Source organism: Ictidomys tridecemlineatus, chromosome 3 (genome assembly GCF_052094955.1).
Source record: "Ictidomys tridecemlineatus isolate mIctTri1 chromosome 3, mIctTri1.hap1, whole genome shotgun sequence".
In the NCBI taxonomy this organism is placed as follows: Eukaryota; Metazoa; Chordata; class Mammalia; order Rodentia; family Sciuridae; genus Ictidomys; species Ictidomys tridecemlineatus.
In genome coordinates, this window is record NC_135479.1 from 155,055,540 (window position 1) to 155,079,204 (window position 23,665).

A 23,665-nucleotide genomic window follows, 5' to 3' on the forward strand; every position below is an offset into this window, starting at 1 on the left:
CTCAACTGGAGGTCCACCCAGTTCCCCAGAGTCATACACAATGGGGTTCCGAGTACCCTAAAGTTGCACAGCTCTGGCTCTGGCGACCCTGGCCCGGGCTTTTGTCCCCGTTGACTGCAAGAGAAGCAAAGAAAGTCTGCGCCCTGGGCGCCTACTCACCGTCTCATCTTTCTTCTGAGCTACGGCTCTCTGTGGGCCCCGCCACTCTGTGGCCTGGCCCTTGCCCCCGCCCTCCCTTTCTCCCTCCCTCGGGCCCTAGTCTCGGTCCCGGCCCCGGCCCTGGCCGGGACGCAACTCCAGTCACCACCGTGCGCAAGCCAGCCACTCCGGACTCGCGCTGCGCAGTCAGCGCGCCCCTCCTCGGTCCAGGCAGCCACTGCCTCCTCTCCGCCCCCAACCCTCCGCTGCGCAAACGGCAGCGACCAACTCTACGGCGGGGGAGGCATTGTCCCCAAAGAGCCGCTCGGGAGAACAGAACCAGCACAGCTCCTTGATCGCGGCGGACTACAGCCCTCTCCTCACCTGGCGCAGAGGTGCAGCCAGGTCCTCTCGACTGGAGACAGGAAGGCAGAGTTGGTGCCCCACGCCACGCCTCGGTGCCCCCCCTTGGGCCGCGTTGGTGGGCTCCGCGCCTCTGGGTCCCGCGCCCCGGGCCCCCTTTCGTAAGCACAGCGGCAGGCACCGAGGAACCCAGCAGTGTAGTAGAGTACCCTCGCTGCTCCAGGGTAGTTTGCTGTCGGGGATTTTTACTGCTGCCCCATCATTGGTCGCCACCCTTCAAAGCCGAATTCACCGCAAGGTCGTACAGACTTTTGGAGGCAGACTTTCTTTATGAGCTGGAAGAAGGGCGGGAGAGTACACGTCCCGGAGTGATGATTTCCTCACCCGGTGATGAAGTTTCTGCTGGGGAAACTCCAGGTGACCACACCTCCTCTAGACATTTGGCCCCCGGGTAGGTTTACCTGATGCGTCAGAAAAGCAGCTGTGCAATGACTGGCGAACGACCTCAGGCAAGGGCTGAAGTCTGGAGAGTTTAAAATTCACTCATACTGATTGCCTTGCAGTCGTTTCTCTTAAAGTTTCTATATTTTCTGACATTTTTCTGAGCTGCAGTAACCAATGAAAACAATGCTGATGTGAACGTCCTCCAGCAGTGCGTCCTCCGAAGGCAATAAAACGGACCCAGAGCTGCCCACGGTCCACCTCCGCAGGCGAGAATGCAACTCGCTGCCAAATTCTGGGCCAGTCTCTGGGATTACAGGGATGAAAGACAACAGCCTTAGAGGAACTTAGAACCGCAAGAAAACACAACAAACTATTCAACTAACTATTCAACTTGGGACAGTGTGGCATTTAGGTCATTTAGCTCCCAGAAACAATTTCTTAATTTCTAGCATGGTAATAATGGTACTAATGCTGCAGGCCAGTTAATAAGCTTCTGTATATTATATGCAAAGTACCTGTCACAGTGAGTAGACTTAGTAGTCACTTAACAAATAGCTTATTTCATATGCTTGTCATCTAAGCAAGTAAAAGCCCAGCTTATAATCTCATGAAGTACCTCACCTACAAGCATGCTTTAATATATTTTTTCATTTGTAGAAGGACACAATGCCTTTATTATATTTATTTTTATGTGGTGCTGAGGATCGAACCCAGTGCCTCGCTAGGCAAGCGCTCTACCACTGAGCCACAACCCCAGCCCCAAAAATGCTTGATATTTTATAGGACATTTTTTTTAACTTTTCTGAGTTTTTGCCCTACAGAAATATACAAGGATCAATTCAGTGGTTAAAGAATCCAGTAATTCTCTTACACATATAAATTTTCCCCTTTCATTGGATCATCCTCATCAACTTAAATGTGTTATTTTTTCTCATCTTAAAAAAAACAAACTCTGTTGTGTCCACTTCCCCCTCCAGCCAGCCATTTGCCTCCCCCCCCATACTTCCCCTATCACTTTTTTTCCTGTTCAATTACAGCAAAACTCCATTAACAAATTGTTAAGAAAAGCTGTCTTCAACTTCTGTCTTCCAATTTACATCAGTTGGGCTTTGTTTCTACTAAGTCCCTACAATTGTTCTTGTTGAAATCAAATTATAAAAGATACAACAATAAAAGATTGTTTCTTGGTCTTCATCTTACTCAAGCAATTAGCAGTTGATCACTTTCTCCTTCTGGAATCACTTTTACTTGACTTCTGTTATACATTTCCATGGTTTTCTTCCTATCCACTGGATAGGAAGGAGGGTGCCCTACTACACTGCTTCTTATAAGTTTCATTTGTTTCATTGGAGTGTTCTGAGTTCAAACTTGGGCCCTCATGTCTATTCTTGCTCCCTTGGGGATCTTATCTCATAGCATTAAATACTATCTGTATGTTGATTACTCCCAAATTTTACCTCTAGCCTGAATTCCAGGCTCCTGGCAACTGCCCACTTGGATGCCTATTAAACTTCTCACACTTAAAATTTCCACTGAAATTCCTCCCTCAGTCCTTTAGTCACAGAAATCATCCCCACATCAGTTTTTAAATTTTGTCCTTGACTTCTCTTCTTGCCAATCCATCACCAGAGCTGGGCAAAGGACCTAACTCAGCCAAGTCATTTGAGTGCATTACTTATCCTCATTGAGAAACAAATTGCTATTCTCCAAACTCCTTTATGGATAAATGTGATAATGTCAGTACCATTCTTTGCCCAGGAATAGATAGCACTAACAGTGCCATCAAAAGAATGGTCTCCAACCACAGTCATTCTTCTGTGGAACTGTTTCTTATTGATGACATTGACCATGACATTGTACTTTGTCCTACATAAGTTGAGTTCCACATTGTGCACTCCTTTTATAATTTAGTAGTGGGGTAAATTTTTTCTCCGTTAAAAAGATATTCTTTCAAGTTGGGGTTGTAGGTTAGTGGTAGAGCTCTTGCCTGGCATGTGTGAGGCACTGGGTTTGATCCTCAGCACCATAAAAATAAATAAATAAAATAAAGGTATTGTGTCCATCTACAACTAAAAAAAATTTTTTTAAAAATATCTTCATCCATTTTCACATTGGATTTGCAGCCATTGTTAAGGAGAAATCTGTAAACCAATGCTTCCCTTTGTATCTTAATGTTCAGGAGGCTCAGTTAAACTTGCTATTCAATTATTGTGTAATGGTAATAAAGATGTTGCTTTCTCCTTTTAAACATCTTAGATGTATTTTTATTCCCAAAACTTATTAGATATTTGGATTTTACTCTGTGTTCTCAAATATATACTAAAATAGATGAAGTATAAGTAACATATTAGCTATTCAAATGAATATGAGAAAATTAACCAAAATACAATGGAAATCACTTTAACCTCCCAGGGAGACAAAAAGGCAAATACCTCAACTTTGTCTCCTTAACAGGTTTAATGATTATCCCCACATGCTGCTTTATGTTTAAACTATTACAAGACTGGCTCTCTAATTATACAGCTGATTAATTTCTGCATCAAAACATTCTTTGTGCCTTGTCTTCAATCTTTTCTGTGAATTTATTTTGCAGTCAGGCAGGGAAAGGATGCTAAGTGTGATGTGTGAGTATGTTAAGTGTGTGTATGCATTTGTGCCTGTGTGTCCTTCGGATTAACCTACCCCCACTGTCTTTATCTGGCTCACTTTTCTAATTACTTGAGGACCTTGAATTGGTCTTCTTTACCTGCATAAAGAGCTTAAAACAAGGAGTTTTCTTTGTAAGTTATCTGCTTAAATAGAGGGGAAAAAGTCCCGTCTGCAGCAGTGCTCCTAAAAAATGCAGGGATCTCAGCTTCTCTTCTGTTAGTCTTTATTTTTCTTTTTATCTGACTTTTACCATCCTTCCACTTATTTCATACCTTGATTTCAAAAAAGATGTTTTAATGTATGTGCTTGTGCACACATGTGCATGAGCATGTGTTTTGAGCCACCTGGGGTAGGAATAGAGGTGAAAATTTGATGTGTCAGGTGTATGTGGACCTCATTGCCTGAGAGGCTTCTGACAACTCAGAGCAGGATTAGAATTTAGAACATAAGGAAAGTTAAAACAAAGGCCAATTTACTAAGCACCTATTCATTTCTGTACAATGTGTGAGATGCAGGGAAAATGGCGATAAAAGAAAGCATTTTAATGATGTGCCTGTCTTTGAGGAATTTACTGACAAATATGTAACTGGAACGTGATAATACAACATAACGTGTACTATAAAGAAAAAATACAAATGACTTCAGATAAAAGGGTATGTGTGCCTCTGTGAGTCCACCAAGGAAGACAATATATATATATATCTGTCATTTTGAAAGAAAAGGGCTTTCTAGGTGGAGGAAATGACGCGACCAATGCTGGAGGACAGAAAAGCCAAGGAAGACTGGGAAATGTGAGTAATACAGCCTGCCCAAGCAGACAGAAAGGAGGTGCAGGAGATAAGACCTAACTAGCTGAGGCCAGACTTGGGGGGACCAGAGAGACAGGGGTTTGAATGTTCGATTCCATGTCTAATACCATTTTAATTATGTCATTTCCTTGCTCTAAACTTGCACTGGCCCTTCCTTGCCTGACAAACACCGGAAGAACCAGTGGCTGTGCAGGAAGCAAAACCTGATTCTATAAGAGTGGGAAGAAAGGGAAAGATGAGTAGGAAGGATAGTAGAATGAATTGGACATTATTACCCTAGGTACGTACATGATTATATGACCTGTGTGATTCCACATCATGTACAACCAGAAGAATGAGAAGTTATACTCTATTTATGTATGATGTGTCAAAATGCATTCTACTTTCATTTATAACTAATTAGAACAAATTAGAAAAAAATAAAAAAGAGAAAGGGAAAGATGAGCTTTTGCCATAAAATTTAGAGACTCCAATAAAGTCATACTGATGGTGTTTCCTATGGTAGACAAGGAATCTCTCCAACAACTGTGTTCATGAAAGCCCTAGGTAAGACACTGAATCTCCTCCCACTCCTGGCTGCTATTCTTTCATTCATTTTATGGTGACTCCAAAGTTAAAGATCCTGCAATTCTCACAGAAATAAATAAAGAACAGGTAACTTTAAATGGTTGGATCAAGTGTTGGAGTGGAAATTTAGTGACAATACAATTAAATGATTGTCCGCAGAGTTTCAGACCTACTTGTGTGAGCTTTTTATTTCATTCATTTATTTATTTATTTTGGTTACTGGGGATTGAATCCAGGGTCACTTAACCAATGAGCTACATTCTCAGCCCTTTTAATTTTTTATTTTGAACAAGGTCTTGCTAAGTTGTTTAGAGCCTTGCTAAATTACTGAACTGGCCTTCATCTTTCTGTTTCAGCCGCCAGAGTCTAGGATTATAATAAACATGTGTTGCTACGTTCAGCGTGTGACCTGTTTTCTTTTCTTTTTTTTTTTTTTAACTCTTCCACATTATGGGGATAATTTCATTGGTTCTATCAGGGATTTATAAATACAACTAATAAAAACATCGTTTATGCTGGGCATGGTGACACACATCTATAATCCCAGCAATCTGGGAGACTGAGGCAGGAGGATCACAAGTTTGAGGCCAGTCTTAGCAAATTAGTGAGGCATAAGCAACTCGATGAGAGCCATTGTCTCAAAATAAAATATAAAAAGATCGGGGAATGTAGCTCAGTGATGAAGAGCCCTGGGTCTAGTCCCTAATATCACTAAATAAATAATTGGGAAGATAGCTCATTGGTAAAGCATCCCTGAGTTCGATCCCCAGTGTCAAAAAAATAAACTCCAAACAAAAAAAATAAAAAGAAAGTAGAGATTTATTGTTAGTCCCTAATGAGTTCAAAATGGATGATGGAAGAATTTATTTCTGATACAGGTAGTGATGTTTATCACTAGTACAATGCTTGTAGACTCATTTGAATTTCTGGCTATCTTCATGAACCAAGAATTTCTGTGAGTTATAAATATGTCCTAAAGATGATAAAAATTCACTTGCTGTGTTGTCTAAATGAGAACCCAAAGAAACTCTATTTAAAATGTCCTTCTCAGGCTGGGGATGTGGCTCAAGCGGTAGCGCACTCGCCTGGCATGCGTGCGGCCCGGGTTCAATCCTCAGCACCACATACCAACAAAGATGTTGTGTCCGCTGAGAACTAAAAAATAAATATTAAAAATTCTCTCTCTCTCTCTCTCCCTCTCTCCCTCTCTCACTCTCTCTTTAAAAAAAAAATAAAAAAAATAAAATGTCCTTCTCTTATTTTTTGTTTCCAGATTTCAGTTCTTAAGGTATCAGCATTACCAAGAGTGATATAAGACTCTTCAGAACTTTAACATGGGCATATGGATTTACTTAGTATATTTTCAGTGTTAATATTAGAGTTAGCCTTACACAAAACTTAATCTAATAATAAACAGGAGGAAAGTTACATATATTGAAGTGAATTTGGTAGTTGAAAAGCAAATATAGATATGTTTAAAGTCTACACTAGGATTATTGGCCCAGCTTTCTGGGGCTTTTTTTTTTCTGATTCCTCTAAAAAAATGCCCAGGTCAGGGCTCCCCAGCCCTTAGGCCACCCCACTTCACATATGCAACTGAAGTGCTGGTAAAAGGAAACTTCCTAGGAGAGTCTCACTCCTCACATTTGGTGAGCATTGATGAGCAATGTCAACACAAGTCCCAGTGTGGTTTGTTGTTTTCCTCTTGCAAAAGCTAGTTTTGTCCCACATGCAGAAGTTATCAAAGTGGCTATCCAGGTGGAAAATTCTTTACACAGGCAATTTGGAAGGATCCATATCAGTGGAGAGCAACATTACCCTTGATGAATAATTCACTGGCAATTACTTTTCAAAAGACTTTTAGCTCTCCTGGGCTGCTAAGAGTATTTCTGGTTAAATCCTCAATGACTTTGTAAAGAGTTGAATGCTTTGGTACTATTGAAAATAGCAGTCCCTTATTTTCCATTCCAACTGCCACAATCCTCAGTACAAGAAAGGAGGACCAAGGGGAACACACAGAAGAGGGTGGGGATCACATATTGCACACCTCCAGAGGGAAATCCCTCGACATAGCAGACCCAACATGTCCAAATCATTCAGCTCCTTCTTTGTTATATTCTATGATTATGTAAAGATCACCCTATATATCCAACTCTCCAAATCTGAAAAATGTATTTAGTTCTTCATGCTTCCTTAATCCCTATTAATTCATAACTAAATCATATAATCCTATAACTTTTACCTTTTTTATTTTTGAAGTGCTGGGGATTCAACCCAGAGTTCTGTACATGCTAGGCAAGTGCCTTTCTACTGAGCTACATTCCTACTCCTTTTTGCCTCTTAAAGATTTGTCAGTAATACTCTTTTCCCTATCTTTTATACTTTCATTGATTATGTAATATTTTCCAATCCCACTGCAAAAGATGACAATGAATAAGCCCAGGGATCATGGGGATATGGATCCTTTTTAGACCTGGGGCTGGAGGGATACTGGGTATGTTGTAAGCAAGATTTACCCAAGGCAAAGGAAGGTAGAAGAGCCATATCTTAGAGAAAGGGTCTGAAAGCATCAAACTTGAGACCCTGTGCATTTGAACATGAGAAGTGATGGGGAATAAAGGAGTTGCTCATCAATGGCTCAGTACTTGAAGCTTGTGTTATGGTTGGATGTGACGGCTGGGGAACAGGAGAAGCCAGACATTGGCAGCTCCCAAATCAAGTTTCTGGTCTCAACAGCACTAATTAAATTTTCAATTATTTTATTAGCTTCTCCATTTTCCCACAAAATTCTAAGCTTTTTGAGGGCAGGAATTTTTTCCCCCTTATATTCCCAGTGCAATAAGTTGTATGTGACAGACTATAAAATAAAATATTTGTTGAGGACTGGGGTTGTGGCTCAGTGGTAGAGCCCTAGCACATGTGAGGCCGTGGGTTTGATTATCTCGGCACCACATAAAAATAAATAAATAAAATAAAAGATATTGTGTCCAACTACAACTGAAAAAGAAATATTTTTTTTAAATATTTGTTCAATAATTACATAACTTGGTCATGGATACTGAAAATCTAATCTTATCACTTCAATGCTTGGAATTCTTCAGTGACGCCTCAAGGACTTTAGGATAAAATAAATCAGGAATCCTCAGGTTAGCAAGAAAACAAACAACACAAAATAAATCATCCCGTTTTGCCAGGTTCTTCCAAATAGTTTACCTTTTCTTCCCTCCTCTTTCTACAAGGAGAAAACATTTCAATCACAACAAACGACTCACAGTTATTCGTGTGTGTCACACTCATTCACCCATTCCTTCAGAACCACAGTTTACCCAGCAATTGTTAATTCAGGAATCACCCTCTCCAGAAAGCTTTGCCCAGCTCCATGCCCAGTTTTAATCAGGTGCCAAAGTATTTTCATTGTCATTTCAAATTTTCTCTTTTACTTTTCATGTGTGCTGGAGATACACAGGCTCCATGGACTGCCCACAATAGAGTAAGACAATTCCTCAAAAATCAATCTGTGTGTGTGTGTGTGTGTGTGTGTGTGTGTGTGAATATAAAATATTCGTTTCTGGTTTTCTGGAGAACCCTTACATAGGAGCTTTCTAATTTTACTCTTTGTGTCTAGAACTTAGCATAATGAGTAAGTGAAAAATTAAACTTACTTCAAAATCACCCTCCTTATTAGAAGAGGACACTGCAGGGCAGAATCAGCTGATCATAGGGAGAGACTAATAAATTTGGTTGAAATCAGATCCCCAGCATATCCCTGAGCCTCCTACTTACTTGTTCATCTTATATATAATAAGAAATAATAAATAAAATCCACAATTTATAAATCCATTTATTCTGTTTGATTGTCAGCAAACATTTTGCAAAGATTTCAACCAGCACCACGCACCTATGAATTGGAAGCAGTCAAGTTGGAGCCTTGTCCCTCCTGGGAGGAAACAGTAGGATCTGTTACAGCCTAAAAACTTGGGATCTATCTTTGTGCATGCCATCCCACTCATTTTATGTGGGCTTTGCTTTCTAAATGACTAATGAGCCACTGGAAAAGACCACTTCACACCAGCTGCTTTCATCTTCCAGTCCCCTCAGCATGACTTCAGTGAGATATGGAGCAGTGCCTGTGGGGGAGCTGGCGACTAGAGCTCTGGGCAGGGATTGCCAGCCTCAGGCTCTTCCTGGTACTTGCTGGACTCCTGAATTTGTACTAAAAATGCCAGCTCATTCCTAGTATGTATTGTGGAGTAGATTCTTGTAAATATGTGCTTACAACCTCTGGGAATGAAGTACATGCTGAGAGAGTTCTCACCAAAATGTTGTGCATCACCAACTCCATCTTCCTTGGGCTCCTCTCTCTGGGTATCTTCCTCTTCCATCAGGGTGTTGTGTTGATTCTCAAAGGAGACACTGGGGCTGATACCAGTCTGTATTTGGCAAGAAAAGAGAGGCACCATGATCAGAAAGCTGAAAGCTGAAGTGACCTCTGAATACTGAAGGTCAACAGAGCTTCATCTGTTGAACACAGATGTTGAATGTCTGGGAAACACGCACTCCTTTTGAAGTTGAAAAACAGATATCTCTGTTATCTCACTGCTAACTCTCCTTTAGAATGACGAAACTTAAACACCACCACCATCATCACCAACAAAAGCACATTTTTAGATGGAATGTTTACAGATTAAAAAAACAAACAAACTCCAACAAATAAGAAGTTCCCTTTTATCAATCCTAATGGATGTCTGAAACTGCAGAGAGTATTGAACCCTATGCATACTATATTTTTCCTGTATCTATGATAAAGTTTAATTTATAAATTAGGCATAGTAGATGATTAATAGTAACTAATAAAAATGGAAGTGTATAATAAAAATTTATGTGATTGGAGTTTTTTCTGTGTATAGAAATAACATATTATAGATCTTTCAGAAATTTCAGCATATGATTTTTTTGCTTGCTTATTTGGTCAAGAACATTCACCTTTCCACTTAAAAGGAGCATTTTGTGGCCTGTCTTTGGCAAATCATATATATATATATATATATGTACAGTTTTATTGATATATAATTTATAAACCATACAATTTACTCATTTAAAGTGTAAAGTTCAATGGTTGAACTTTAAATGTAAATATGTACATAGTTTTATATATATATATATATATTATACATATTTATCCATCAGATATACTGCATATCCAAATTGCCAGCATCAATACTTTTGCTTTATGGGGCCTTTACTAAGTAAAATAAGGGTTACTTGAATATAAGCACTGCAATACAGTGACAGTCAATTTGATATCTGAGATAATTGCTAAGTGATTAACAAGTGGGTAGCACACACCCTATGTATACAGTGGACAAAGGATGATTTATGTCCCAAGCAGGATGAAGCAGGATGGTATGAGATTTCCTCATGCTACTCAGAGAGTGCGCAGTTTAAAACTTACAAATTTTTTATTTCTGGAATTTTCTATTTATATTTTCAGAATAACGTTGACTGTGGGACACTGAAACCATGGAAATTGAAAATTTATACAAAGGAGAAATGCTGTACTACTGTGATAGACAACACACAGACTGAAAGAGGGACCAGTTTCTTGGACTGGCTGTATTTGCTTGGGGTTTTTGTTGCTCATTTTCTGTTTTTCATCCTATCCTTATTATTTACCAGCCACCCTCTTAGGTGTTTTGTCATTTTTGTTTCTTTTAACTTTTACATAATCCCATATTACGGAGAAGGATATTGGTTCCAGTACTTGATTTTATCTGTTCTTATCATAGCCATCTTAGTGGGTGTGGAGTGGTATCATATTGTGAAACTGATAGGCATTTCCCCAACAGATAACAATGTTCAGCATTTTTCATGTGTTTATTACCTATTTGTATATTTTACTGAGAGAAGTAACTAGTTTATTTGACCATTTTGAGTTTAAGTTTTGAGTTTAAGAATTCTTGATATCTGCTAGGTGTGGTGGCACACACCTATAATCCCAGTGACTTGGGAGGCTAAGGTAGGAGGATTGAAAGTTTGAGGCCATCCTGAACACTTAGCAAGACCATGTTTCAAAATAAAAAAGGCTGGGGATGCAGCTGAAGAGGAATGTGGTAACTTAGCTCACTTTCCCCTATTTTGAGAAAAAAAAAAACAAATTTCTCATAATCTACATTCTTTAAGTCTATATCTCTATACTTGGATACTTGGATACTCTGTACTTACATCCTCTACGTATGTAAAGTATATAAATATATACTATAGATATATTCCAACTTGATATGTTCAAAATTGAATTTTCCTTTTCATTACACATTGGCTCCATTTCCTGTATTTCTATTTGTAGAAAATGATCCCATCGTCAATCACTTACCCAAATTGCATCAGACTTTCCCCTGTTCCCACCTGCCAGTTCCAGTAAATCACATTGGCCTGATGAGTTTGCCTCTCACATATATCACAGTGTGTGCCTTGCTCTCTTAACAAAATGTCCTAGTTTAAATGTTTATTGACATCTCTCCTCTGAAATTTTGTATACACCTGTAACTGGTATTTCTATCTCCAATTCTGCTACCATTAAAATCCATTTTCCTTAATACATCAGGAACAGTTTAAACAAATCCTGATATGGTTTCAGCATTTGAACTGGAGATGGGAACTGGAGATGGTCACATCATGGGGTAATGTACATTACAGGTTTTGTGGCTTTTGATAACCCAGTCTTTCTTAGCATCTAGCTCATTTGTAAAATGGAAATGAAAATACTTCACCTGAAAGTCATTATGAGAAGGAAATGAGAAAATATCTGGCCTAGTATGTGCTCAACAACTAGGAGTCCATATGGCGATAGGACCACGTCATCTCCTGGGGCATTCCTGAATCTGAGGAGAATATTGGGCACATGAAAGCTGTGGGATGCCCAACTGAAAGCCAGAAACTCCTTTGGGAGCTCTGGAGTACATGGTTTCATTTATGTGAACTGTCTAGAATAGGCAAATCTATAGACATGGAAGGTGGACTAGTAGTGATCCATTACTTGGGGTCGAGGAGAGGTAGAAGAAGGATAGTGGATGTAGTTTCTTTTGGGGGTAATGAAAATGTTGAAGAACTAGATTCTGGTAAGTGGATCTATATGTGAAAACCATTGAACTTTACACTTTAAATGAGTAAACTGTATGGTTTATAAATTATATATCAATAAAACTGTTTTTAAAAGGCAGCATCACAGAGGAGTTTTAGGTCAGTGAAAATAATCTGTATGATACTATAATGGTGGGTCCATGTCATTATACATTTGTCAAAAGCCATAGGATGTACAAACCAAGAGTGACCTCCCAAGTAAATCATAGACTTTGGGTGATTTTGATGGAACAACAGTAGATTCATCAATGATAACAAATGTACTACTCTGATGCGGAAGTCGATGGAGAGGAAGATTATGCATGTGGGGAGAGGGGTGTATGGAAGACATCTATAACTGCTCAGTTTTGCAATGAACTTAAAACTGCTCTAAATTTAGTCTTTAAATAAAAGATGAGGTCTGAGGAATGGAACACTGCGAAAGACCGGAGAATAACAATAGCCATTTTATTTAGTACTTAATGCCAGTGTTTTATCTATGTTGTCTCCTTTCATCTTCATCACAGATTCATAACTATTAGGTACTTTTTCCTCATTTTACAGACAAAACAATTAAAGCTCAAAGAAAACATAAACATTTGTTCAATGTCAACAAGAAGAAACAGACAAAAATGTGACTAGGTGTGGTTCAGTCTCGTTCTTCATGCACTGTGCAGTTTCCCATGGGCTATGCTTTTCCTAATAAGTCCAACCTCCTGGCTTCAGCACAAATACCAGTGTCTAGGCCCATCTGTTTTCCCCAAGCACTTCCACAATATTCTTAGTGAGAAGGCTTTCATCTCCACTGTCCTAGTAAGGAGTTGTGGAATGAACGCACGTCTGAATGGGCGTTCTCCTTACCTCCCCAGCACTGGGGCTTCCTAGAAGTATGGCTCCTGCCTTGTATGGGGTGACTCCCTGGTGCTCAGAACTCTAAGAGATACAGTAGTTGAGAGCTAAAGGAAGGGAATTTGCATCTTTTCAACTTCTCCTGTTTGGGGAGTTTATGTGTGAAAAAAAGAAAAACACTGATCTCAATGTTTATATAAAGACGATGCTCACACTCACCTTCCTCCTAAGATGATTCTCAGAGTTTGTGATTTCCACCCAACCTTCCATCTTTTCTCATCTAATCCTGGCAGACAAACCCCAATAGTTTCTGGTATGTGTTCAAGACATTTTATTCTTCATTCTTTTCACAATTCCTCCTTTTGTGTCTAGTTGACACCCATCAAGAGATTACTGCTTAAATTCAAATCTATAGTCTGATTCTCTGAGCTTCTGTTCTGTGGTTTGGTAGTCAGAGCAAAATGCTGGAAGTGGTTTGAGTATCCCTGAGGAAACCACAGCACCTACACACACATACACTCCCCCCTCCCCCTCCGCCAACAGACACTCCACTTTATTATAATGTGAGAAGTAGCACAGGGTGTAGCTCAATGGTATAAGACCTGCTTAGCATGCATGAGGTTCTTGGTTTGATCTTTATCACCAAAACTTAAAAAAAATGAATTTTTTTTAAAAAGGAAAAGAAAAATAGTGCTTTATAGTAAAATATCCCAATGTTTATGTGGGTTTACACTGTATCAGACACTATACTGAAGTCTTTACAGGATATTTTACCATTTAACTCTCATGCAAACATTTGTGATAGGTTTTCATATCTGAAAGGTGAGAAAGTTGAGGGTAGAAGAGGAGGAATAACCTCTCTAAGGTCATGGAGTAAGAGAGGGATGAGCAACTCCTTCAAAGGTCTATGTAACCCTAGTCAGGTCTCCCCATCTCTATATCACACTGTCCCCTTGTCCTTTCTGTTATCACCAAGCCCCCTTCCAGGAGGCTGTTCTCCTAACAATAGTACCAAGGAAAATTATTCTACATGTAAATAGGTTTATAAGCAACCACCCTGTATCAATTTAAAAATGCTAAATTAAACATTAGAAAACAAAATCAAACAGGACATTAAGAAAATACCATGACAAAGTAAGATTTATTTCTGGAATGCAAGAATGATTCATATGGGTAAATCTGTTAATACAAATACCATATTAGTAGATGTAAGAAGAGTAATCACATGATTATCCCCAGATGCAAGCAAAACAAAGCAAAACTTTTGACACAATTCAATGGCTGTTTCAGGCAAAAATACTAAAAAAAAAAAGTATTAATAGTAAATAAATTAATAGGAACTGACTCAAATTTCTGAAATACACTGATTCTTCTTTTGTTTCTATTGTTAGTACTAGGGACTGAATCCAAAGGTACTCTACTACTGAACTATATCCCTAGTCCTTTTTATTTTTATTTTTTATTTTGAGACAGGACCTTGCTAAGTTGCAGAGGTTGGCCTGGAATTTGGAATCCTCCTACCTCAGCCTCGCACCTTGGTCCTTTTAAATCCAGAAGTATTTCCATAAGATTAGGAAAGAGGCAAGCATGCTCATTATGTTTGCTACTATTGAACAGTATTCTTGAGGTATTAACCAAGAAATAAAACCATTTCCAGAGGACACGCTGGTTTACCTAGAGAACCTGAGAAAAATCAATGATAAACCAGAAAAACTGCAAGAGTAGCACAAGGAACAAATGAGTTTCTGCAAATGAGTTGTGAAGACAGTGTTCATCGCCCCTGAGTACTTTAACATACAACCCTTCAGAGAAAGATGTTCTCCAGATTACTACAATACAATGATCAAATTGAGGAAATTATTGCTTACACTAACATTGAGTTCATGAACAGCATTTAAGCTTAATTTATTATCCCAGTAATTTTCTTTATAGGATCTCAATCTAAGAACATGTGTTATATTTAGTTGTCATGTCTCTTTAGTCTTTTTTTTCAGCCTATAAGAGTGTATCATGGGGCCTCTCATACACTTATTTATTCTCATTTCCACCAGAGTAGAACCAGAGCTGATGGAAAAGGCCAAGACTGACCACAAACCAAACCCATCCTGCCAGACACATAAATTAATAATTGCTTGAGTGTGCAGAGAAACATTAGGAAGTGATGTCATGCTTTTATCTAATTGTACCATAAAAGCTTTGAAGCAGTCTGTAAAAATGGGAATATGTTAAACTATTCATCCTTTGCTGAATTCTTCCTAGGAAGACTGCTTACAAGAAAAGAAAAAAAAAAAATCTTAGATTTCCAAAACAGTTCTAAGAAAATCTCTTAGGTTAGGTTTAACAGTATATCTCTTAGGCCAGTGTATTTTCAGGTCTGGCTGGTTTCCAAGTCAATTAAGGAGACTGTTCTTACAGTAAATTTTAAACAGGCATGCAGAGAGTCCAACTTGTATTAACAAGAGTTCAAAAGTTCTAAACTGACTCTGCCTCAAAATTCAGTTGGAAATTCTTAGAAATCTGTTATATATTCCATAGGGTGATAGTTCAAATTTCTTTATATGTAAAGCTGACAACTATTTTTCCATAATTACATAAATTTTCATCCACATCAACTGAAGAATATTTAAAGCATAATTATCACATAGATCCCTCTCATGCTGTTCTCTGATAAATTTTTGTTCTCCTTACATTTTCTGAATAACCTACCCAGATACATGAGCAGATATTCCTTATTTTTTTTAAGTTTAGACAGCTTTCTTGAGCCAGTGTAAAGTATCACATCCAGAGTTTGTTTTTTAATAAAAAATTCTAGATTTTGTTTTAAGTGCCCAGGATCCATGTTTTCAAAGGTCACTCAGTGTAAGCACTTATAAATCTTGACATTCTATGTTCAGATCACCTTCTTGGTGGCAAAATTCCCCATCCCCCAACAAATATCTTCTTTGTGGAAGCCAGATTTTGTTGTTGTTTTCTTTAATGTTTATTATTATTATTATTATTATTATTATTATTATTATTATTATTTAAACAGATTGAAAAAAATGATGGGGAGAGTTTATGGAAAGAGTCAAACTCCTCTCCTGGGTTTCCAGGGAGTTTTTAAAAACACATTTTTCTTAAGTCTATTTTAGACTTTTTGAACCAGAATTTGCATTGTGGTCCCAGTAAGTTTCATTTTAAAGAAGTTTTCCAAGAGAGTCTGCTGTAATGAATTTAAGGCTGACTTTGACAAATGCTGAGAAGTTATGTTCCATAGAATGAGCACTAAAAAATTTAAAGGGTTTGGAAAATTATATTCCCTTCTTAACAAACCATGACATAATTAATATATACATTTAATAGGTATAGATGCTAAAGACATATTACTTAATTTCGCTTACTCTAACATTCCCCAAATTTGAATGTAGTACACACTTTATTTTTAACACAAAACTACTGTAGAACCCTCCAAACACAGACATTGTGAAAGATTGATATAGAAAATGACAATTTCCATGTCATCCCTCTTTTATAACAGATCAGCGATGGATGATTTGATGTTAGGTAATTCAGTAATGAACATGACTGAAGTTGTTCATAAAACTTTCATACAAGGTTTTTTAAGGCCCTTGTGCACAGTGTTATTCTATGGTTTTTCCTCTGATCCTTCCTAAACTTCAGATGTTAAAACACAGACAACTGATCATTGGTTAGTATGCATTGATTGCTCACCGTGTGCCAGATCTGTTCTAAATACTTTGTAGGCATTATACCATTCAATATACAGTCCTGTAGGGTAGATCTTATTATTAAAGGATAATGAGGCCCAGAGAAATTCAGTATCTAAACCTAAGAAAGCACACAGTAAGTGGTAAAATTGATATTACAGACATTAAGTCCAGCTGTTCACATGCAGAGCCCATTAACTACTTCATTATTCCACACAAGTAATGTAGATTCCTTGTTAATCTCCTCCACAGCCAAGGATTCCCTTGTCCACCAATACCTAGGCTCTGTCCTTGACTCTTGTTCTCCCTTCTGAGCTACAGAGAGACATCGCTAACAGCTTGTTAGTCTTCTCAGTGGTACCCGAAATCTAAAACCCAACATGTTTTCAGGAGAATCTCATCTGCCCCCTAGAAAGGACCTCTTCCTCTGACCATCTTCTTTTCATTTGTTCATTTATTTCTTCATATAACAAATAATGAGCATTCTCCTTGTGCCTGGCACTCAGCTCTGACAGACATCCAAAGGCAAACAGAACTTTTGTTCTTACTTATAACTTCTGTTCATCTCATGACTCTAGTGAACACATGCTTCAGCATGTCCTCTTTTTCCATGACATCCTTCTGGGTTCATCGTCAGCAGTGGTTTTATTCTCCAGTTGCTCTTAAGCCATACCCATTTGAAAGGGAGCTTGACTGTGCCAGATTACCTTTCTGTGACAAGTCATTGGCATGTCCACAGGTGCCATGGCAGATTGTATTCTTAAAAGGACTCCACATGCTTCTTGCCATGTGTTATTGGAGGACCTCCACCGTAAGAAGAGGTCATGTTTCTCCCTTTGGATCTGGGAGGGTCTGTAAGTACTGTGGACAAAATGCTACATATTTTTCAAGTCAAAGTACAAAATAACTTCTTTCTGGCCTTTAAGGGGTACTTGCTCTAGGAACCCAGATCCCATGCCATAAAGAGGGGAAAGACTACATGGATGTAGCTACTTAAAGGTGTTCATGATGACCCACTGGGGTCCCAGATGACATCCAACACCAACCTCCAGAGGAGTAAGGGAGCCAGCTGATTCCCTCTCCTGGCCTTTGAATGCCTCTGGCAAAGACAAGATGTTTCTTAACAACCTTACCTAAATTGCAGGTTTGTTGTCATTATTTTAAGCTGCTGAGTTTTGGGGTATCTGTTCTACAGTGATAGCTAACAGAAAAAGTGCCTCCCTTTGTTTTAACTGGTTGGTACCAGGATACGGTCACATGACAAAAAGCAATGCTTCCTGAAAGGAAGTGCAACCATACTGTAGAAATGGATCCATATTGGCCTTATGACGGCAGGTTTTAGAGCCAGTATTTTTAAAATTAATTAATTTATTTTAATTAGGCATATATGACAGCAGAATTCATTTTGATTCATTGTACATAATTGCAGCACAACTTTTCATTTCTCTGATTGTACATGATGGAGCGTTGCACCATATATGCAGTCACACAAGTACCTAGGATAATGATGTCCATCTCACTCCACCACCTTTCCTGCCCCCATGCTCCCTCTCCTCCCTCCTCTTTGCCCAAAGTTCTTCCGTTTTTCCCATGCCCTTTCCCCCATTATGGATCAGCATCCACTTATCAGAGAAAACATTCAGCCTTTGTTTTTTATGGATTGGCTTACTTTGCTTAGCAGGATATTCTCCAATTCCAACTCCAACTTAATTTTGCTTAATCTAGCATTTCCCAAATTTGAATGAAGCACACACTTTATTTTTAACACAAGACCATTTACCTGTAAATGCTATAATTTTATTTTCTTTTAATGCTGAGTAATATTCCATTGTAAATATATACCAGTTTCTTTATCCATTCATCTATTGAAGGGCATCTAGGTTGCTTCCACAGGTTAGCTATTGTAAATTGAGCTGCTATAAACATTGATGTGGCTACGTTCCTATAGTATGCTGACTTTAAGTTCTTTGGGTATAGACTGAGGAGTAGTATAGCTGGGTCAAATGGTGGTTCCATTGCAAGTTTTCTAAGGAATCTCATATTGCTTTCCAGAGTGGTTGCAGCAATTTGCAGTTCCACCAGCAATGTATGAATGTGTCTTTTCCCCCCGAAATCTTCGCCAACATTTATTGTTGTTTGTATTCTTGATAACTGCCATTCTGACTGGTGTGAGATCAAATCTTAGAGTATTTTTGATTTGCATTTCTGTAATTGCTAGAGATGTTGAACACTTTTTTTATATATTTGTTGATCAATTGTATATCTTCTTCTGAGAAGTGTCTCTTCAGCTCCTTAGCCCATATTGGGTTGTTTGGTTTTTTGGTGTTAAGTTTTTTGAGTTCTTATATATTCTGGAGATTAATGCTCTATCTGACATGTGTGTGGTCAAAATTTGTAGAGCCAGTATTTTATTATAGGATTGCTTATTGTCTCTCCAGATGGATTCACACTGATGTTTCTAAGAAAACACTTGTAGAAAAGCCCATTCTAGCTTGTTAACCCTAGAAATATTCCAAGAATACTTCTTTTACCTCCATGGCTTTAAAAATTATTTTGGTATCTCACTAAATGAATTTTATCTACAAAGCCCAATAATAAAAATTTTCATACATGTATTCCTTTAAATCCCATTCAATATTTAATGTATGTTGTATTAGATAAGTATAAATGATATCTCTGAAATTTTAAAAAGTATATGCAAAGTGACTTGCAGAACTTTCTCCAATACTTAATTACTTTGCTAACTTCAATTTTCTTTGATTTATTCTATCTCCTGTAGATTCTTAGTAGCTAGAAGGATTGCATAAAAATTGTGTTATGATGGCTCTTTCTCTCTTTCCTGCATGTCTACCAAATAAGTCATGAAGTGAGGCTGCCCAAGACACCATGCCTTTCATGATGACAACAACATGCTCAAGAGTCTGGGCTGAGTTGCTTCTTTTTGCCTCTTTCCTTATTCATAACATTGATAAACAAAGGATTGTACACACCAATGAAGCTATATGTATTCTTTGTTTAAAGTTACTGTTTATCGATCCTTATGATATCTCATAATTTAATAGAAATGTTTGAATAGAAGATGAAGAATTTTATGTTGTTTTAACTTTGTCAGTCTTTTCCAACCAGAAATGGCAGCCTTGGTTTCCCTGCTTGTTATGCATCATATGCTGCCAAGAAATTGCAAAGTAACAGTAGAAAATTCCTTTAGAAATTACTTCTTGCTCCTGTTATTAGTCTAATAGAGGCATGGAAACGAGGAAGAAGAGAAGCAATTTCGGGTTCTGGCAATCAGAGAGATTGTGGCAATAGAGAGATTGTGGATACCTGCTACCAATTTTAGTAGCTTTATGTGCTTCATTTAGTATAGCTGGGAATGGAGGGAAATAAAATTAATAATTCTCCATAACAGCTTAGCTAAAAAGTCAAAGTTCATATTGGACCTTGACACTGAATCTTTTAATAATTAGGATCATATCTAATCCCTGTTTTTTAATAGTTCTGTCACTTTGGTGATGAAAATGTTGAATGATATGAAATAAAAAACCAAAAACTACACAAAGGTATCATGCATTTAGGATCTAATGAAACAGAATGAATAGTCTTCCAGAATTCAGATAAGGAAAAGACAAGTAGAAATATTTGAAATATATAGAAATATAAGATGCCAGTGTTTCATTTTCTTATCTTTCTTTTCTTTCTTCTTTTTTGACAAAAAAAGAAAAGAAAAGAAAGGTGCAGGAGTCCAGAATAAGAGAGAGTCTGCTATGATGCCTTCATTCAGGAAAGTGAAACAATCCACCTCTGGTCTGAGTTACTTTTCAGTGTGTGATGGATTTGAACAATCCATCCAAACCCTTTCATCCAGTTCTGCTCTTTACCAATTATAGGCCTTTGTGTGATGGTGCAATATGGGAGAAATGAGGGAAGAGAAACAACCCTCTTGTGGGTTTCTATGACCTTTTGTCATTGGTATCTTGGCTCTACTTAATTCTGATGACAAGAGAAAGAAAGTTTCTTAAACTCTGGATGAATAATCACTTAAGAACTTGCAAGTGAGAAAAAAACATTGTAAATATTTGTCTATGCTCCTTTGGTTTCTCAAACAATCATGTTCCCTTTTCTTTGAGAGTAGAAGACGCAGATTTTGCTTAATTGGCAACTCCAGAGAACCACTGTGATGTCTTCACCTTCATACTCTACAGCCTTTGGCACCTCGCAGTAATTCAATATGTTATTTGCTAGGTTTAATTGGATGGAGAAAAGAGGGAGGAAGTAGAGTCCTTTGCAAGCAAAAACAATTTCTAAATCTTTATAAGAAGTTAGTAGCTAAGTTTCTTGCTCAATCTGCATTCAAAGATCAACTGGATGAAAATTAGGGGAGATCAGAAGAGCCATGAGCAGATCTGTGATTTGGGGGTGTCTTTATGATCCAGTTTTACTGTTACTTGTGGGAAATATCACAACATTTAAATCAATCAGAGGGTGAGGATGCTGAGGGTGGGGCAGGGCAACTTCCTTTGGCTCCATGCTTACAATTCTGTGGAAATCAGTCTCTGCAACCCTCTTGGCCTCTTTCCCCCCACTTGACTAATGCTGTCCATGAAGAGAGAGGGCTGTGTATTGGGAAATATACTGGGTCCTCTAGCTGGCAGCTAGTTGACCTCAGAAGTTAGTTACTCAGTTTCTCTGTGCTGTTTAATTGAGGTAGCCCCTGTGAGGGGGTGTGCTGTGACAGGTGGGTAAGTCCACCTCTTACTGGGGTATATATTTAGGAAGTCCTCAGTCATCATACGTCTAAGCCAAGCCCTTCTTCATTAGCTTTATAGTAATAGAGATGACATTTTTAACTCCATATGCCATATTTTATATCTATTCCTTCATTGTTTTCGAACTTGTTTAGGAAAAGAAAGCTATTTCCTGGCCTCCTCGATCCCTATTAAGGGTACTAAGTCTCATTAACTTAGAAATACTTACTGAGCCACTAGAATTTGCTCAGCACTATGGCAAGCCCTGGGACATCATTTGTTACTTCACAGTATAAAGTGCTTATAAAGCAGCTGGACCTGGCTTCCCAGTGGAAAGACAGATTGAGTCCATTGCTCAGTTTTGGGGTCTTTTTTAACTGAGTTATAACCCAGTAGGTTGGCCAGGAAGTACTGGGTGAAATCAGAGTTAAGACTGAACAGGATCCTTAAGTCAACCTTAAATTCATTCCAAACAGAGTTGCTTACTCTCTTTTAATAGAATCATATACTCATGAAAAGAGTTCATAATGCATTTGGAAATCACAAAATAAACTGTTCATTGTTTTTATGTAGAAAATCAATTTGGTAACTCCTTGGCTAAATTTAAATAAAATATTTTTACATTACCATCATACAGATACATTCATATAGAATAAATGTTAATGCTAACTTTAAATAAATAAGTGTCCTGGAAAATATAATTTAAATAAAATGGAAATGTTATTTATGATACATCTTTTGCTATGAATTTTTCATTCAACATTCAACAAATAATAAGCACCAATTATGTGCTATGCATTTATTTTAGCTTTCTGTTGTTGTGACAAAATACCCGAGATAATCAGTTTAGAAGGAGGAGTAGCTTACTTTGGCTCAAGTTTTGGAGGCTTCAGTCCATGGTTACTTGGCCCATTGCTTTTGGGCTTGTGGTGAGGCAGAACATCACAGTGGGAGTATGTTGCTGAGGAAATCATTCACTTCATGGAAACCAGGAAACAAAGTGAGAGACAAAAAAGGCTCAGGGTCCCCACATCCTCTTTGAAGGCATGCCCCCAAGGACTGCATTTCATTAGGCTTCACTTTGTATTGTTTTCACCCCCTCCCAATAGTGCCACAAGCTGGTGACACTTTAAGTCTTTAACATAAAGGGCTCTTGGGAGATACTTCATATCCAAACGGTGGCAGCACTATTTCTTTGAAAAGCATGGATGATAATGGAATGCAACTTAAATTCACTGCATACTGCAGAGTCTATCTCCATACCATCATCCTGAGGTCCCTTAATATCCACTTTCAGAACAAATAGCCCCAGAGAAGGAAGACAAAGCATATACACTATGCAAGCGAAGCACTGAATTTTAAATTGACTACTTTTATTTTTTGGAAATGTTTGGATTGTGTTTTTTCTCCATCCATGTTAATAAGATAAAGTTGATTGCTTTAGATTAATTTAACATAGATATTATAGCTATTTATCTAGAATTTTGAATGATTCCACATTTGGGTTGGTACTGCTCATTACAAACCTTACAGTTTTGAATAGAAACCACAAAGTGCCATGATAAATAAGTCGTCTTTACCAATGAGTGGACCTGTGCTTGTTACAGGTGAAGGAACTAATGATAAAGGGTGATTCCAAACCATCCAGCATCATTCTCAGAGGTCAAGAAAGAACCCTCTAACAGAAGGTCTGAATTCAGCCAACTAAATTGCACCCTGCCCCCGCTCCACCCCATCACTACATGACCATACCTCCCTTGGCAAAATTGCCAAAGGAATGTAGAATGGCAAATTCCTGCCTTGCTATCCTGGTATGGAGCAAAATTATGACATTATGACAGTAAGCTCTGGGCTTTAAGGATTTCCCCCTTTGCTCTAATATTATCATGCCTTCTTCTGCCCAGAACTGTTTATATTTGAGGGGAAATGCAGGGTCCAATTCTTGATTTAGTAGCCAAGATACCTCAGTGCTTCAGTAACAGAAGGAAAATGGCACCCTTATGCCTCAGAAAACTAAGTGCTTTCTGCATTCGAATGAAGAGTACATGGGTACACTTGTCTCCAATATGACCCTTGAATAATTGGATAATTCCAGCAAATATTATATTGAAGAAGTTTTATGTGGTTGGTATATTTTTGAGGCTTTATTTAAAAGATGATTTAACATGACAATCAAATATTTATAGTGTATTCATGTAAGTCATAATAAACATATTAATGACAAAGATGAATAAAATTAAATGTAACACAAATTTCATTTTGAAAAACTTTCTTAAAT

The 23,665-nt window shown here is 38.1% G+C and overlaps 1 protein-coding gene across 20 annotated transcripts in view; it reads right to left on the reverse strand.

The window, feature by feature from the left end:
• Phldb2 (pleckstrin homology like domain family B member 2) overlaps positions 1–23,665 on the reverse strand; it is a 198,633-nt gene that overhangs the window by 94,082 nt on the left and 80,886 nt on the right. For 17 of the 20 annotated variants that reach the window (XM_078044250.1, XM_078044245.1, XM_021720659.3 and 14 more), the window contains exon 2: positions 9,286–9,400. In XM_078044250.1, the coding sequence (XP_077900376.1) occupies positions 9,286–9,352 (67 nt within the window). In that variant the 5' untranslated portion in view covers positions 9,353–9,400. Of the gene's footprint in view, positions 1–159; positions 403–522; positions 939–962; positions 1,183–9,285; positions 9,401–23,665 lie in introns of those variants that run through there. The other 3 variants (XM_078044248.1, XM_078044246.1, XM_078044247.1) reach the window with 3 other exon arrangements.